We start from the raw sequence: 17,650 nt of genomic DNA on the forward strand, positions 1-17,650 counted from the left end.
CAGAAACTCAGAAATAAACTGAGACCTCTGGGGTCCTGGCAAGGCATGTGTGATCTACTAGAAGCTGCCTCAGGAGAGCTGGAGTACAGGGCTGGTAGAGATGGGAAGTGTAGTGGAAGTAGAGGAGACTGCAAGTGTACCTGAACCTCTTAAGCAACCTCAAGACGCTCCGGGGACCAACAGGACCCAGTAATGCTGTAATGTTGGAGTTTACTGACACCTTTCCAGCCTTGGTTTTCACTTTGATGGAGAAAAGTGTGTTGAGCACAATGGTATTGAGCTCACTCTACAAGATTGCAAAGGGAAGATGCCTGCATCCAAAGATGTCAATATCGTATCAACAGAAAGTGCTCAGCAGCAGCAGGCATGCTACAGGGTACCCCCTCCCCTTGCTGCTTCTCCTTTTCCCCCTCCCCTGAGCCGCCAGGCCCCCGCCCCCGCCCCCGCCCCGCCCCCGGTGTGAGATGGGGGACGGGCGGCGGGCAGAGCTGAGCTGAGCTGAGCGGACAGACACAGACGCTGCCACCTGATCCCATCCAGGCGCAGCAAGGCAAGCCACCGGCACGTTCGTTCAGGGCCCGTTACCTTCAGACCCGGCAGATTTCAGGACAAGGGGCCCAGGGGGAGCGGAGGGTAGCCTTCGACCCAAGTTGGAGACAGAGCCTGCCTGCGTGAGTACTGCAGTAGCCAGCCAAAGGCTGGAGGAAACAAGGGCGCGCTGCAAAGGGGATGGGAGCCTGGGTAGTTGCAGAAGAGTATCTTGGGGGGCCTAGTGCCAAGAGAGCTTTAGGGGGTGCCACAGTACCCTCAGGAAGCAGAGAAGTGGGTTAATCTGGCCTCTTCACTATGAAGACCAGATCTCTAGGAGAGATAGGGAGGAAATTAAGGGATGTGGGTCGCGGTGGGGGGTGGGAGTAGGTAGAGATGGAGAAAGGAGAATGAAGAGAATTCAGAGGCGTGGATAAAGCAGGGGTGGAAGACAGAGAGAGGAGACTGGGGAAACCTGGTGCAGGGGGAAGAAGCAATTGGAAAGGTATTCAATCTCTTAGGCCCTATTGTGCTACCCTCTCGGCCCTTTTCTCTTGGGGACCTGAGTGACCTGGGATATGCCATGCCCCAAGTCAGGTTAAGACTCCACATCACTGAGAGCACAGTTCCCAGGGGCCCAGGCCTCAGAGCCACTCCTCCAAGGACAACAGCATCAGCCCTGGAGCTCTGAGGGGAGATGAGGAAAAGATCATTTGGGAGTAGGGTAGACATCTGGGTTAGTTTTCAAAGCTCTGGCTGGCAATGCCATTTCTTTGGATCCCCAGAGAAAAGAAAGCAATTTGCAAAACTGAGCAGCAGCCTGAGGTAGATTGTTCTAACTAAAATTAGCACTGCTATTCTGCTAAGGCTGGCACTCTGACCTGTTGGGGATGGCGGGGGACCTCTTTCTCTCCATAGAAAAGACACTGGAGATAGGGGAATAGGTGAAGCCTCTCTTGGCAGCAGCCAGGGCCATCCCACCAAAGCCGTGCACTAGCGGCATGGCCACTGATTTGCCTCAGCCTCAAGACCAGAGGAAAACTCAGCCCAGGCAAATCAACTCTAGGCCCTCACTGCTGAGTTTTCTCCACAACAGAAATGACCTGACCCAGGGAAGGCAGGTCTGTCTCCTCCAGTAACTAATTGCAACTATGTGGACCTGCAGTGGTTTCTCTGGCTGAGTTCATATACAGAATACAGGGTTCTTGCTTTCAAATACCTGTATACCTGTCATGAAGAAAAGGATTCTGTCTTGTGCTAGGAAGAGTGGCACTAGCTACAACACAGAATAGGAGACAGGTCAATAGGGCAAGTCAAGCCTAAGAGGCTGTCACAAGGCAGAGTGATTGGTCCTTACTGTCCCAGAAAGATCCTTGGACTAGGTTGTATCTTGAGGGAATAAATAAGCTGCCTATCATTGCCAGTGACCAGAATGCCTGGTGTTCCTATTCCTTGGGGACTGGTGCCTGGGGATTCCTGTGCTGACGAAGGCCTGTTCCCCGTGCAGACCTTAGATAGGCTCCCCAGATCCAAGCCTTATAGGCAGTGGATAAAGTCATGTTGGTAGAATGGACAGGGTATCAGGCAGCACCCTCATTCTCTATGACCAGGAAAAGACCCAGTGTAGCTCCCCTATTAGCCTCCTTGGCTGGCTCAGATTCTTCTGAGAAATAGGGTGGTTTCCATAAGAGAGGTAGAAATAGACTTGCCCTCTAATTATCTCTTGGGAAACCATCTGGTCATCAAGTTCTCCAAGCAGGACTTGTAACAGAGAGAAGCTTTGACTCCTCAAAGGGCTAAGAACTTGACTTCCTCCTGGAGACCAACTCTGCTCTGCCTCAGAAATCCCCAGATCAGGAGGCCTAGGCTGCCCCTGCTGTGCCCTTGTTTGCCCTCTGTGGCCAGACCCTTGGCTCTCTTGGCTCCAAGATGATTCCTGTTTCACAGGCTGGTGGAGGATTCAGAAGATGGGACCTGGAGATAAGGGGAACTGTAGAACTGTAAACAGGACATCTTTCCACCTAAATGGGTTTATGGGTAATCTGGGATTAACAGGAAAGGGGGCACAAAAAGAGAAACTGTAAACCAAGCCCTGAGTCAGAGCTACCTCATCCCTCCTGGGACCAGGTGCCCTAGTTCCATATCCATGCACACTCTCCTAAGGTTGCAAACCTTCCTCCCCTTCAAAGAGAGTAGTGAGGGCTGATGCTGAGTCCGAACCCACACGTATACCCAGGAGTAAAACAAACACACCCTAGCCTGGGGGCAGGCCTGGTTGCAGAAGCTAACTTTCTACCTGAACTGCCAACACATTCTTGTAGAAAAAGAAAGCCTGGACAGAAATCAAGCCCTTCTCTTGCCTCTCTCTCTCTTTCCCTAGAATGAAGGCTCATCTCCTGCTGGAAATTCTCAGTAGAGCAAGTTGGAAATATGTCTTTATTCCCCCACCACTGTCCCATCCCACCCAGGCTGTCATCCCATTGCCTTGGCCAACCACCTGTACCAGTCAGCTAATGGAGTCACCTTTTTTGGTGTCTAGGGATCAAATACAGACAGAGTTCCAGGGCTTCAAGTCCTTCTTCCCCTGGCAGACTGTTACAGGTCCTTAAGGCAGTGACACAAATAAAAAGGCTCAGAGCTCAGAAGCATGCAGAATTACTAGACCAGGCACGGATTAAAAAAAAAAATAAGGTTTTCTTAAATTATTTTTTATTTTATGTGTGAGTGTTTTACCCGCATGTGTATCTGTGCCCCACGTGTATGCCTTGTGCCTGCAGAGACTAGAAGAGGGTGTCAGCTCTCCTGGAACTGAAGTTACAGACAGTTGTGAACCATCATATGAGTGCTAAAATTCAAATCTGGGTTATCTGCAAGAGCAGCCAGTGCTCCTAACCACTGAGCCATTTCTCTAGTTTGAAAAAATTAGTTTTGAATGGGAACAGCCCACATAAAGTCTAAGGATAAGGATTTTGGAGACAGAAGAGTAGATCTAGCTAGATTTGGGTGTACATACCTATAATCTGAGCATTCATGAGGCAGAGGTAGGTGGATTTCTGAGTTTGTGGCCATCCTAGGCTACACAGCAAGTTTGAAAATAAGAGTAGTTTGAGTTCCCAGTCTGCCATAACTGGCTGTGTGGCTGTGAACAAGTGACCATCACCACTTAGCGCCCCCCCCCTCGTTTTCATCACTGCTTAATGGGAAACACCTGTGTGTTAGGAGTTAGTAATAATAGCAGGCCTGCAGTACTCAGGAGAACTTGGCTCTTTCTGAGTTTATTCTCAGGGGACTCAGACCACCCCTTGGTTCAAAGAGTCAGATAAGGAGTCCTGGAAGAGAGAAAAATCTTAGACTGAGACTTGTGTCCTGAGCCACATGCTATTGCTGATGCAGACTACCACAGAGCTAGATTCAAATAGCCATGAGACAGAGACAAGTTAGATACAGTCAGAGAGGCAAACACACAGGGCTCCAGAGACAGGATGGCTTTAGTCTTGAGTGCTGGACACACCCCAGACATGTAATTCCACCCAACACTAGTTTATCTGGACAGTGAGGAGATCGGGTCTTGGTGATGGGAGGTGGAATTTGATCTACCCTGGCAACTCTGTTCACCCAACTCATTTAAGCTCTCTTTTGCCAAAGTCCTACTAAGCCTGGAGTGTAGTTCCTTTGCCCACTGCAAACCTGTCTGTTTCCTTATTTTGCCAGGCTTTTCGGGAACACTGGCCCTGCTACCAGAGCCCCAGGACCCCCCATGAGTGCTGGTAAAGCAAGTCCTGGATAGTGAAGCCCTGGCTGGTCCAGGAGTGAGCACTCCACCATGCCACCCATCCTCCAGTGCCTGCAGCAGTCCACCACAATGATGAGCCGCAGGAAAATCCTGTTATTGGTGCTAGGGTGCAGCACCATAAGCCTCCTCATCCACCAGGGGTCGCAGCTCAGTTGGTAAGTGAGGGGTGTGGCCCGGTAGGAGGCACTGTAGTCCAAAGCAGCCAAAAGGCTTCTCTGCCCAGAGCAGTGGTTCTCAACCTTCTTAATGTCGCAACCTTTTAATACAGTCCCTTATGTTCTGGTGATCTCCAACCATAAAATTGTTTTCATAACTATAATTTTGCTACTGTGTGAATCATAATGCAACTATCTGTGTCTTCCAATGGTCTTAGGAGACCCCTGTGAAAGGGACATTCAACCCCAAGGTTGAGAACCATTGCCCTACAGCCAGACAGGCAAAGATCCGACTCTAAAACTGAGTGAATTGCTCAGTCACATAAATGGTTAGCCAAGATTTGAAGCTAGCCTGAGTCATTCCTACAGCATCACAGCTGAGTGCTTCAAGGGGTTGCAAACAACATTTTGTGTGGCTTTGTTCTTTTGAGACAGGTTCTGACTTTTAGACTTAATTTTTAAAGCTCTCTTTTACTACCAAAAAGCTCCTCCTGAAACTCACTATTTAGACCAAGCTGGCCTCAAACTCACAGAGATTGGCCTGCCTCTGCCTCTTTAGTGCTGGGATTACAATATATATATATCCCCACACCTAGACACCAAGTTATAAAATGCTAGAGATCAAACCCATGGACTCAAGAATGCTAGGCAAGTATTTATCAATTGAGTAAATCATAAATCCTCTGAATACTAACTTATTAATTCATTACTTGGGACATGGGCTTTCATTTCTGAGCTCATGTGCTCACCTATAAAATGTGAGACCTGCTGATAGAGGGCACTATGCAATGAGAATTTTCTCTTTTCCTGATTCCCTGTATGAACCCACAAAATCCCTGTACCTTTCAAAGTGTCAATTTCCCCCCATATACCACATAGTTTCCTGAGAATAGTATAAATAGACCCAGTATTACTTGCCAAAGGATTTGCTGGTTTTACAGATGATGTCTGTATAAACATTATCCTGAGCCCAAACCAGCTACATAGGAAATCCTCATGGTGTTCTCAGGCTGCTTAGAGCTGCTGTTATCACTTGATGCTTAAGACAGTACAGAAGAATCAGGAGTGATTCAACGCCTATCCACATCTGATAGATGACAAGTACTCTAAACATCCTTCTTCAGGATCTAGGAACAGAGGTGAAGATACCATAAGGGCTATACTTAAGTTTCAAAGGATACCTTGCACAAAGCAAAAGCTCAAGAAATGCACACATAAATAAATGAGTGGCTCTCCAAAGACCTTAATAGAAAGAAACATGTAACAAGAACAACCAATGTATTCCTGCAAACTTTGATGTTAACCCCATTCAAAGTGATAAGTCAGTTAAAAAGAGAAATTAGGAAGAAGACAGAGCAAGATTTGGTGGCTGAGTTGGCTCCAGATTCTCCTCAAATCCTTAGTTTAAAGTAAGATCCCTCAAGGATCTCCAAGTGCTATTGGCCTTTACACTATTTCTGCATTTAAAGTTACCTTAGGTTGGGTGGTGGTGCACAACTTTAATCCAAACACTCAGGAGGCAGAAGCAGGTGGATCTCTGAAGTGGACAAAGCTAGTTCTAGGATAGCCAGGGCTACACAGAAACACACAGAAACCCTGTCTCAGGAAAAAAATTACTTTAAATAGAGTCAGGTATGGTAATATACACCTTAGATTTTAGCACTAGGGAGGCTGAGGCAGGCAAATCTCTAATTCAAGGCCAGCCTGGTCTACGAAACAGGTTTCAAGACAGCCAGGTCTACATATTGAGACTGTCTCAAAACAATTTTTTTTTAACCTTAAAACTTAGTAGAGGAGTCTGGAGAGATAACTCAGAGGTTAAGAGCACTGGCGGTCCTGAGTTCAATTCCCAGCAACCACGTGGTGGCTCACAACATCTATAATGGGATCTGATGCCATCTTCTGGTGTAAAGACAAACATGCAGACATAATACTATATACACAATAAATAAAATAAATCTAAAAACAAACAAACAAACAAAACTTAGCAGAGAAGCCAGGTGTTGGTGACACATGCATGTAATTCCAGCATTCAGAATGCTAGGCAGATGGATCACAAATTCAAAAGCAGACTGAGCTCAGCAGATCAAAGTGTTTTCCAAGCAAGCTTGATGACTGGAGTTCCATTCACAGATCCCAAGTGAAAGGCCAAGTGTGATGACTCACATTTTTTGTTGTTTTGGTTTTGGTTTTTGGTTTTTTGAGACAGGGTTTCTCTATGGCTTTGGAGGCTGTCCTGGAATTAGCTCTGTAGTCCAGGCTGGCCTCGGACTCACAGAGATCTGCCTGCCTCTGCCTCCCAAGTGCTGAGATTAAAAGTGTAGGCCACCAACACCTGGCTTGATGACTCACATCTCAGAACTCTTTCTCTCTCTCTCTCTTTAAGAAAAGGTATCTCTGTGTAGCCCTGGCTGTATTAGAACTCACTATATACCCCAAGGTGGTCCCTAACTCACTGAGAGCTGTCAGCTTCTGCCTCGAGAGTGGGATTAAAGTGTGCACCACTACTGCCTGACTAATCCCAGAACTTTTCCTTTTCTTTCTTTCTTTCTTTTTTTTCTTGTTATTGTTTGTTTTTTGTTTTTTGAGACAGGGTTTCTCTGTATTTCTTTGAAGCCTGTCTTAGAACTTGCTCTGTAGACCAGGCAGGCCTTGAACTCACGGAGATCTGCCTGCCTTTGCCTCCTGAATACTGGGATCAAAGGTGTGTGCCACCAACACCCGGTTTCAGAACTCTTTTTTCTAATATATAATTCTTTTATGTTCACTGGTGTTTTGTCTACATGTATGCCTGTATGAAGGTGTCAGAAACCCTGGAACTAGAGTTACAGACTGGTGTCAGACCCCATATGGGTGCTTTAAATTGAACCTGGGTCCTCTGGAAGAGCAGTCAGTGCTCTCAACTGTTGAGTTATCTCTCCAGCTTCAAATCCTAGAACTCTTACGGAGAAATGGGAGATGGAGACAGGAGAATCAGCCAGAAGGGCACAGTCCAACTAGCCTGCCATACTCAGTAGAGAAGAAACAAGAGAGTCTTAGCCTAAACAAAGTAAAAAGAACAAATTAAAAAAGTCCTCTGACCTCCACGTGCATACTTGTGCATACACACACCCTAAATAAACAAAAATTAAAAAACAAAATCCTAAAACAGCTACTGAAAGCAAATGACATTTATTCTGTTTCCAATTCTGTGAGTCACCAATCCAAATGTGGCTAAGAACTCCTGATTCCAGGCCTTTTCTGGGTTTTCAGTCTAAGTGTCTTCCAGGTGTATGTATAGTCTTTTCTAAAGGACTGATTAAAAGGGATCTGAAAAGTTCACTCAGGTAGTTTGGCACACTGTAGTTCTTCAAGCACACTGATGGGCTTACAGTTTCTTTGAGACTGCCCACAGTCTGCTGCCTTCCAATATAAATTATTCTGGCCAATCGGTGGTAGTGCAAGCCTTTTATCCCAGCACATGGGAAACAGAGGCAGGCAGATCTCTGCAAGTTCAAGGCCCACCTGGTCTACAGAGCAAGTTCCAGGACAGCCGCCAGAGCTACACTGAGAAACCCTGCCTTGAAATGAAACAAAAATAAAAATAGCCCGGTGGTGGTGCAAACCTTTAATCCCAGCAATCGAGCGGCAAAGGACATCCAATCCCTGAGCTACAGAGCAAGTTCCGGGACAGCCAGGACCATACAAAGAAACCCTATCTTGAAAAACAAAACAAACAAACAAAACAGATAGATAAACAAACAAACAAATAAGCAATCCTGGGAGACAGTGAGAGAAAAATCAGTAGCCTTTCCCTGCTATAAATTCAGAGATGGCTGGGTGGTGGTGGCGCATGCCTTTAATCCCAGCATGCAGGAGGTGGAGGCAGGTGGCTATCTCTGTGTTCGAGTCCAGCCTGGTCTACAGAGTTCCAGCACAGCCAGGTTGACAGAGAGAAACTCTGTCTTGAAAAACCAAAAATAAAGTAAATTCAGAGATGATACTTCATCATTTCTACCCTACTCTGTTGCATACAGTTCAGTTAGGTCAATAGAAAGAGAATACATATAAGGGTGCCATTATCAGAAGGTCACCATGGGTATCCAGGCTCATCTTTTATTTATTTTTTTTTCTTTTCCTTATTTGCTTGTTTGTTTTCGACCCAGGGTTTCTCGTGTAACAGCCTTGGCTGTCCTTGATCTCCCTCTGTAGACCAGGCTGGCCTCGAACTCACAGAAATCTGGCTGCCTCTGCCTCCCGAGTGTTGGGATTAAAGGTGTGTGCCACCACACTCCCCGGTTGACTACCCCTTTATCCCCCTCCCGAAGAAAAAAAACTAAAACTTTATTTCTATGTGGGCGTTTTGCATGTAGTGCCATCTGAGGCCAGAAGACATGGGTCCTGTGGGATTGGAGTTACAGACAACTACTGTCACATGGGTCCTGGGAATTGAACCCGTGTCCTCTTAAAGAGGCAGCAAGTGTTTGTAGGGCTCCTCTTAAAGGCTACTATACCACCCGATCTCTCCTATCACAGAATAAAGCAGGCTGGTCCTCTCTTGAACATTAGTCACACTTGTCCCCAAAATTCGCTGCACCCTTGCCTTTTCTCCTCACACACACACCCTGGGCTTTGCAGGTACCCTAAGTTGTTTCCTCTGAGTTGCCCGCCTCTGCGAGAATCACCACCCCGTGCTAAGCACACGGCCGTGGCCTTCCTGAAGACTCACAAGACAGCGGGTACCACGGTGCAGAATATCCTGTTCCGCTTCGCAGAACGACATAATCTCACTGTGGCCCTGCCTCACCCCAGCTGCGAGCACCAGTTCTGCTATCCGCGAAACTTCTCGGCACACTTCGTGCACCCGGCCACGCGGCCCCCGCACATGCTGGCCAGCCACCTGCGCTTCGATCGCGCTGAACTAGAGCGCCTCATGCCTCCTGACACGGTCTACGTGACCATCCTGCGCGAACCCGCTGCCATGTTCGAGTCGCTCTTCAGCTATTACAACCAGTACTGCCCGGCCTTCCGGCGCGTGCCCAACGCGTCTCTCGAGGCTTTCCTGCGCGCACCCCAGGCCTACTACCGTCCCGGTGAGCACTTTGCCATGTTTGCGCACAACACGCTGGCCTACGACCTGGGAGGCGACAATGAGCGCAGCCCTCAGGACGACGCAGCCTATCTGGCGGGCCTCATCCGCCAAGTGGAGGAGGTTTTCTCGCTTGTCATGATCGCGGAGTATTTCGATGAGTCCCTCGTGCTGCTTCGGCGTCTGCTGGCCTGGGACCTGGACGATGTGCTCTATGCCAAGCTAAACGCGCGTGCCGCCACCTCGCGCCTGGCCAGCATCCCCGAGGCGCTGGCGCGGGCCGCGCGCACCTGGAACGCGCTCGACGCTGGCCTCTATGACCACTTCAACGCTACCTTCTGGCGCCGCGTGGCGCGCGCTGGCCGCTCATGTGTGGAACGCGAGGCACGCCAGTTGCGCGAAGCCCGCCAGCGTCTGCTGCGCCGTTGCTTCGGCGACGAACCGGTGCTGCGACCCGCTGCACAGATTCGCACTAAGCAGCTGCAGCCTTGGCAGCCTAGCCGCAAAGTGGACATCATGGGCTATGACCTGCCTGGAGGCGGTGCTGGCCCTACCACGGAAGCCTGCCTCAAGCTTGCTATGCCTGAGGTGCAGTATTCAAACTATCTTTTGCGGAAGCAGAAGCGCAGAGGTGGTGTGCGGTCGAGGCCAGAACCAGTCCTGGATAATCCTCCCCCTCGACCCATCCGATCACTGCCCCGAATCTCCCAGGGTACCTGAGTTCTGTCTGCCTCCCTGAACCCAGGTCTTGCTCCATTAGGGCCCCTTTGTTCCCCCACAGGATTGAGCCCTGTGTCCAAATGGAGGTGCATCTGCATCTGAGCCTGCCACCCCAGTGTCACCTGAACCCCACTTTCTGGGATGGCATTGATGAGCCACCCACTTTTTCCCAACTGGTTGGTGACTTTGACAAGAGATCCAAGGGCATTCCAATACTGCCCTCCCTTGCCTTTTTCTGGGGACTGAGCACCCTGCCTGTTTTTTTGGGGAGCCGAGTCCCCACCTATGTGAAGTGGATGGCCACAAGCCCTGGAGAGGGACTAAGTCCTGTGAAAACACCGTGCCTCCTGCCAGCACCTGGGCTTTTGCTCTTCCTGGGGCTGCAGAGGTCCCCTACTGTCTTCCAGGTTCTACCTTTCCTACACGCCTAAGCTGCTCCCAGACACCCAGAACCAAGAATTCTTGGGTTGGGCTTTTTGTTTGTTCTTCCTCTCTTCCTCCTCCTCTTCTTCTTTTCCTTCTTTTTTAATAAAACAACCTTAAATTATGTGGGGTGTATGTCAGTTATTAAAAGAATCTCCAGGTTTGAGGATGAGACAGATCTTTGGGAGATGCTGTGGCTGGACTCAGACTCGATCAGTCTTCCTGCTGCCCCTTTCATATTTCCACAACCTTCCTCTGTCCTTTGACCTGGCATACCCACTGGTACCACAGCCATCTGAGCTCCATTCATTTGCCAAAATGTCTTTCTCCATTCAACCACATTTCCCTAGCATCAAGTGTGGGAGCATAGATAAACAAGGGAGATAAGGGCCTCTAACCTCAAGGAGCTCCTAGGGGACAGTGAATCAGAAGCAACCCCAGAACTACATGACTTTGACAAGCTGGGAACAGGATCACTTTCAGGTAAGGGGATGGGACTTAACTCCAATTTTACCTCCTCCTGTAAGGCCTTAACTTCACTGGGGATTTCCTTACCCACAAAAAGGAATGACAGTTTCCCTTAGAGCAGCCAAATACTCTACACTTTTAAATAAAATCTCCCTTAAAGAATAGTGGAGAGGGGTTGCTCAATAGTAGAGTTCTTGCCTAGCAAGTGGAAGAAGGCCCTGGGCTCAGTCCTCAGCTCTGGGGTTGAGGAGGTGGGGGGGAGGGGGTCAAAATAACAAAAGGGAATCGAATAAAGTCAGGGCATGGTGGCAATTGCCTTTAATCCCTGGACTGGGGAGGTGTCTGAATTTGAAACCAGCCTGGTCTACATAGTTCTAGGCTAGTAAGAACTATATAGTAAGACCCTGTCCCATAAAACAAAAATGAGAACTAGGAATTCTGTTGCTTTCTCTAAAGCGACCTTTAATAGCTAGGCAATTAATAAAACAATAGCTAACATGTACCAACTATTTTACAACTTTGCTCGAATTGATTTGTGAGATAAACATTATTTTACACAAGATGGAACTGTACCTTAGGTTAAATGACTATCCAGCCACACATCTAGAAAGTACAATCTGAATTTGAACCCAGACCTTATAGCTTCAGTATCTGTTCACATGCACAGTGTCTAGTGTCATTCAAATAAAGGTCACATGCCACAGGCTAACCCTTTGGACCTTCTCCCAAAAGAATGTAAAGTAAGACACTGCTATCAGCTTTTATTTTTCAATGAGACAATGGTTGGCTTGTTTGGGTAAGGAAGGTTGTAGTGGTTGGTTGGCAAGCTTTATGAAACTCCATCTTATTATCTGTTTACTCTGAGTATAACAAAAAACTGAAACTCCATGGCATATGAAAGAAGAAATCTCTTTTGGCTCAGTTCTGGAGGCTCAGAGCATGGCACCAGCCTCTGCTTAGCTTCTGGTGAGGGCCTCATGGCAGAAGGACAAGTAGATGAATACAAAAGAGGAAGAGACAAAACAATATGGCACACTCTCACAGAATATAACTTCAGCACAGTTATATTATAGACCAAACTTCAACACAAGGTTTGGAGGGGACAAACAATATGAAAGCCACAGCACTTTGAATTTGAAATGGGTTGTTTGGTAGCACCCCACTTTTTACCAGTAGAGCTCTGGAAGGAGCAATAATTAGTGTCATGCAAAGCTATAATTAGGTTTCTGCTGCTAAGCAGCAATAAAGAATTAAACTAGACTCAAGGCCATCTAAGACAGGTGTCCTCTGGCCCCCAGGCCTAGAAAGTACTCACAATTCTACCACCTTCCTGTAGCTCTAGCCTTCAGTCATACCCCTGCAAGGCATATTATTTATCCTTGGTTGCTCTAGAAAATTCAGACATGCCTTATATCTGCCTTGATGAGCATTTCCAGTGCTCCCTGGCCCTTAGGCATAACTCTGGATTCAAAAATAGCTGGGTCCAGGGACTAATGGAACCCTTGAGCACTAGGAGAGAATTCTTCTGTCTGACTTGGGGAAGAGGCTCTTGGCCTCTGTGATTCAAACACCTGCAGTGTCCGCTGTACCCAGGAGACAGGTTCAGTTTCCTGGGTCTCCAGAGTCTTCTAACAAGGTTTCTTATATAACATGCATTGGGTTTGTTGCCCAATCTGTGGCCTACTTCTTGTGACTCTGGAGTGTGGCCCTGGCTGCAAGGCTGCCACCCTAAAGTCTGGAGCAGGAGTAGAAATAGTCACCAGAGTGGGAGTGGCAATGCATCTGATTTGTACAGCAGTCAACCATTAGTGCTCTTGAGTTCAAAGCTCGCTTTGTCTCCTACTGACAACATATTTTGACACTGACCTTGGAGCTCCATTTCCCTCAACTGTGAGGTCAAGTTTCCTAAATGGGGCTTTTGGAACAGTGAGTGAGCCACCTGCCTAGCAGTGGCTGCTTTGAAGAAGCTCCCTCATGGGACCCCGTCTGCTTTTTGTTGTGTTTGTTTGGTTTTGAATTTTGGTTTTTGAAGACAGGTTTTTTTGTTTTGTTTTGTTTCTGTGCAGCCCTGGCTATTCTGGAACTCAAATTGTAGACCAAGCTGGCCTTGAACTCACAGAGATCTGCCTGCCTCTGCCTCCTGAGTGCTGAGATTAAAGGTGTGTGCCACCATGCCTGGCTTGTGGTGAGGCCATACTGTTCTACAGAGTAAGAGCACTTTACTTTTCCAGAGAAACCTGGTTCTGCTCCCAGCACACACATGGAAGTTCACATCATCTGTGACAGTAACTCCAGGGGCTCTCACTCGATCTTCTGACTTCCATCAGCACATACATACATGCATGCATACATACATGGTAAGCATTCGTAAAGTAAATAAATCTTTAAGAAAGAAAAGGCCTGTTTGGATGGCACAAGCCTGTTAATTCCAGCACCTGGAAGGCAGAGGAACTCCCTGAGCTTCAGGCCACCTTGTCTACATAGTGAGCCTGTACATATATACATAAACACACACACACACCAATCCAGCCCACACTAACATTCATAATACCAGAGCCAGTCAGGGAACCATGCTGGGAAGCATCATCACAGCCTGAGTACCCAGGAGGATCCTAGGGAGAAACGCAGGCTGCTAGCCAGCCAACCAGCCTCAGGCCTCCAAGTGCTCCCACCTGTCTTGTGATGGATTAAGACAGAGTAGCGCCATGGATGGAGACAACATCCAGCTGCTGCTCTTTGGAACCCTGGGACCTGATCCCCACCTGCACCATGGAGCTGTGGGCCTTGGAGTAAAGAGGAGGAAAGTTCAATAGCAGCCCCAGTACTGGAGAGGTTACTTCTCTGAAGGCTTTGGCTAGCTCAGTCTAAAAGAGATGTTACTAAAAATAATTGGAATGGCTTTTAATTTCAGCACTTGAGAGGCAGAAATAGAAGGCTCTCTGAGTTCAACACCAGCTTGGTCTATATAGGGAGTTAGAGGGTTACATGGTAAAACCCTGTCTCTAAATAAATAATAATTTAAAAACTGATAATTAGAGCAGACTGGAGAGATGACTTAGCAGCAAAGATCCCTGGCTGCTTTCCCCAAGGACCTGGGATAGATTCCCAGCACCTGCATGGTGGCTCACAAAGGTCTATTGGCCTCTACTGGCATCAGGCAAACACATGGTGCACAAACACATACAGGCTAAACACCCATTCAAATTAAGTTAAAAATTGGAACTTAAATCATAACGAAGAAACTGAAGGAGATTCAGATAAAAGATGGAGTGAATATAGTGCAGAAGAGGAAGATTCTGAATCTTTAAAATGAGTTAAACTAGAGATCTGAAATTGTTGGTGGTTCTTTGAGACATATGTAAATTGAAAGAAGACTAACAGTTTTAAAACTCTGGAAGTCCACCTAGTTGGATTTAACATGTTGAGCAAGAATAAGGGGTGGAGTCTGGTGGTGGCAAACGCCTTTAATTCCAGCACTGGGGAGGCAGAGGCAGGTAGATCTCTGTGAGTTCAAGGCCAGCCTGGACTATGGAGTGAGTTCCAGGCCAGCCAGGGCTACACAGAGAAACACTGTCTTGTGTGTGATAGTTTTCACCAGGGGAGCAATTATGTCATCACCTGTTGCCAGGTGCCTTTCAACTGTCAGCTATGCGACAAATGCACCCCTTAAAAGTGCCCATCAGATCAGAGTGCTCTTTCCTCTCTTGCCGCTTTCCTCTCTCTTGTCTGTCTGTCTGTCTGTCTGTTTCTCATGTCCCCACCCTGACATGGCCTTTCTCTCTTTCACTCTCACCCTCTCCTGTCTCCCATAAACCTCTAGCACTAACCCTGTTGAGCCTGGCCTGTTTGCTTAGTGGCACACCACGGTGGTGTCCGCCAAAAAGTACCCACTCCCACCTTTCTTTTTTATTCATCATTACAGCGTAAAAACACACAAATTGCACCATTATCTTCTGGAACTGTAACTCGTGGTAGATGTTTCCATTATGCTCATGAACACATAACAGGAGTAAGACAGCGGCTCAAAAGACACTCATCAATCCTTTCTGTGAAGTGACTGAAGAATCTACCTTCATTCTTTCCTCAGCATCTGAAATTGCTTCCGTTTAGTTAGTATCCATATCACCTGCTTCCACTGTCACCAGCAAAAAAAAAAAAAAAAAAGACTATTTCACTGAGTAAGCAATCCATCTTCTGAAAATTGATCATATTTACAATATGGCTTATATCCTGTAATGCAGGACACTGAGCATCTTCTATTCTGCTGTTCCTACTTTCAATAATATTTGCCTTGAGGCAGGACAGATGACCCAGCACTGGTGGCTCATCCAGAGCAGCCAGGCTGGACTCCCAGCACCTCGAACTCTAGTTCCAGAGAATCAGTCACTCTCTTCTGGCCTCTGTGGGCATTGCATACACACAGTGCAGAAATACACGCAGGCAAAACACTCATATACATGAAAGAACGAAGGAAGGAAACAATAGGTGTCCTCAGGGACTAGAGTGATGGCTCAGTGGTGTAGAGTACCTGTTGCTCTTGCTGAGGACCTAAGTTCAAGTCTCAGCTTCCACACAACATATTTCTGCAACGACTTCATCAGTGCATTCTTTCTGCTCAAGCCTCTCTTTCCTTGCTTTTATGGCAGCTAAACCATCTCTAGCTGTAACCCTTCCACAGTCACCAGGTTTTGGTTTACTTGCTATTCCTGGGAACTTTTGCAAAAGATGTTTTTGCTTGGGTTATTGTTGTTTTACTCTCCAGATACTTCAAGTTTAATCAGATTGTTGGAAGTGTGTGTGTGTGTGTGACCGAGGAAGTCAGAAAAAGATATCAGATCCCTAGAAGTGGAGTTTCAGGCAATGATCCACCATGTGGGTGCTGAGAACTGAACCCAGGTTCTCTGCAAGAGTAATAAGTGTTACTAACCATTTAGCCATCTCTACAGCCCCAGATTGTTGAATCTTTTATTTACATCTTCTACCTGAAAACTATTCATACCCCTAAATCCATCCAGATCTGTACAGTTATCTCCTTTTCACCTCATTTATATTTGAAATCATCCACTAGTCCTTCAAGTTATTTGAATCTTTCCTAACTAAGGAGTCTCATTTGACAAACTGCACTGGGAGTAAGATCTTTAATGTCTTCACAATACCCAACTCAAGCTTCTCTTGAGTGGGGACTGAAGACATCATGAGGTTATTGGTCAGTTTATGACAGGAAATATTTCTGAAATATGGCATATTGTGTTGTATTTGAGAAATCTATCCTTAAATCACTGTAAGTGATGTGACTATTTTTATTGGAAGGCAATTTAAAATTTTAGTAGTAGCTTCTCAGGTTTTGAACTTTTTAATGAGTGTGGGACATTTAAAGTTGTATTGTCTTATTTTCAATATTAACATGAGATCTTGGGGACAAGGAAAAGTTATAGTTTAACAGTAATGTGTTTGTGTGACAAGTTGACAAAGAGGGGACTTGTGATAGATAATCTTGGTTGTCAACTTGACAGACTTGGAGAGAATTTCTCAGTTGAGAAAGTGTCTCCATCTGATTGGCCTATGGGGAAAGGACATTTTCTTGATTGCTAGGGAGGCCCTAGCCTATTGTAGGCAATACATTCCCTAGGCAGGAAAGCCTGGGGAACATAAAAAAAAAAAAAAAGCTAGCTGAGAAAGACAAAGGAAGATATTCAATAAACAGAGTTCCTCCAAGGTCTCTGCTTTAATCCCTTGCTCTGGGTTCTTGCCCTGACTTCCCTCAATGATAGACCTGTAACCTATCAGCAAAATAAACCCTTTCCTCTCCAAGTTGACTTTCATCAGAGTTTTATCATAGCAACAGAGAAAAACTAGGACATAAGAATGAATGATAACATACTCCTAGTTATAAGTGTCCTTTCAAACAGTAGATATATCAGTACATACAGTAATCTCCTTCTCTAAACTCAAACTTCTCAATCCTACAAAACTTTTTTTTCACTCATCCTGATTGCCTGGTCACTTCAAATAATATGTAGTGTTGTAACAGGCCTGATAGAAACAATGGATTCCAAAGAAAGGAGATTTTCCCCAGGAATCTCAAACTGGGAGAGAAAGAGATTTCCCACAGTTCTAACAATTTGGAGTGTTATAGAAATAACACGCCTTCCACACACTCAGAGATGCAAGAAAAGCTCTGTAATAGCAATTGTCTGGTTCTGGCTAATGCTCAAAGAGGAGCTGGCCCCGAACAGAAGATTTTGCTCTGTTATATACACCTTAGGCATATGCATTTCACATACAACATCATCTTTCAATCCCACTACCTCACCTGAGGTTATTCTTTGAACAATTTAAACGAGCCATGAGAGTGCAAGGGTGGTCACTTGAGCAGATGGGAGATTTTCATGGCAAAGATATTACCAAAATTCTTTTTTTCCCCCTACCAGAAAGGGGTTCTCTGTGTAACAGTCCTGGCTGTTTTGAAACTTTCTCTGGACTTGACCTCAGAGA

At 46.5% G+C, this 17,650-nt stretch overlaps 1 protein-coding gene across 2 annotated transcripts; it reads left to right on the forward strand.

Annotated features, from left to right (window-relative positions):
• Positions 1–509: 509 nt before the first annotated feature.
• On the forward strand, positions 510–10,811 carry Gal3st3 (galactose-3-O-sulfotransferase 3). 2 transcript variants are annotated; one of them, XM_051193631.1, is made up of 4 exons: positions 510–671; positions 4,240–4,476; positions 9,094–10,132; positions 10,326–10,811. In XM_051193631.1, the coding sequence occupies exons 2-4, from the start codon at positions 4,352–4,354 to the stop codon at positions 10,329–10,331; spliced, it is 1,170 nt and encodes a 389-aa protein (XP_051049588.1). In that variant the 5' UTR covers positions 510–671; positions 4,240–4,351; the 3' UTR covers positions 10,332–10,811. The 2 variants fall into 2 exon arrangements, with proteins under 2 accessions (XP_051049588.1, XP_051049587.1); XM_051193630.1 differs by having other exon boundaries at positions 9,094–10,811.
• The last annotated feature ends 6,839 nt before the right edge of the window (positions 10,812–17,650 follow it).

This window comes from Phodopus roborovskii, unplaced genomic scaffold (genome assembly GCF_943737965.1).
Source record: "Phodopus roborovskii unplaced genomic scaffold, PHOROB, whole genome shotgun sequence".
NCBI lineage: Eukaryota > Metazoa > Chordata > Mammalia > Rodentia > Cricetidae > Phodopus > Phodopus roborovskii.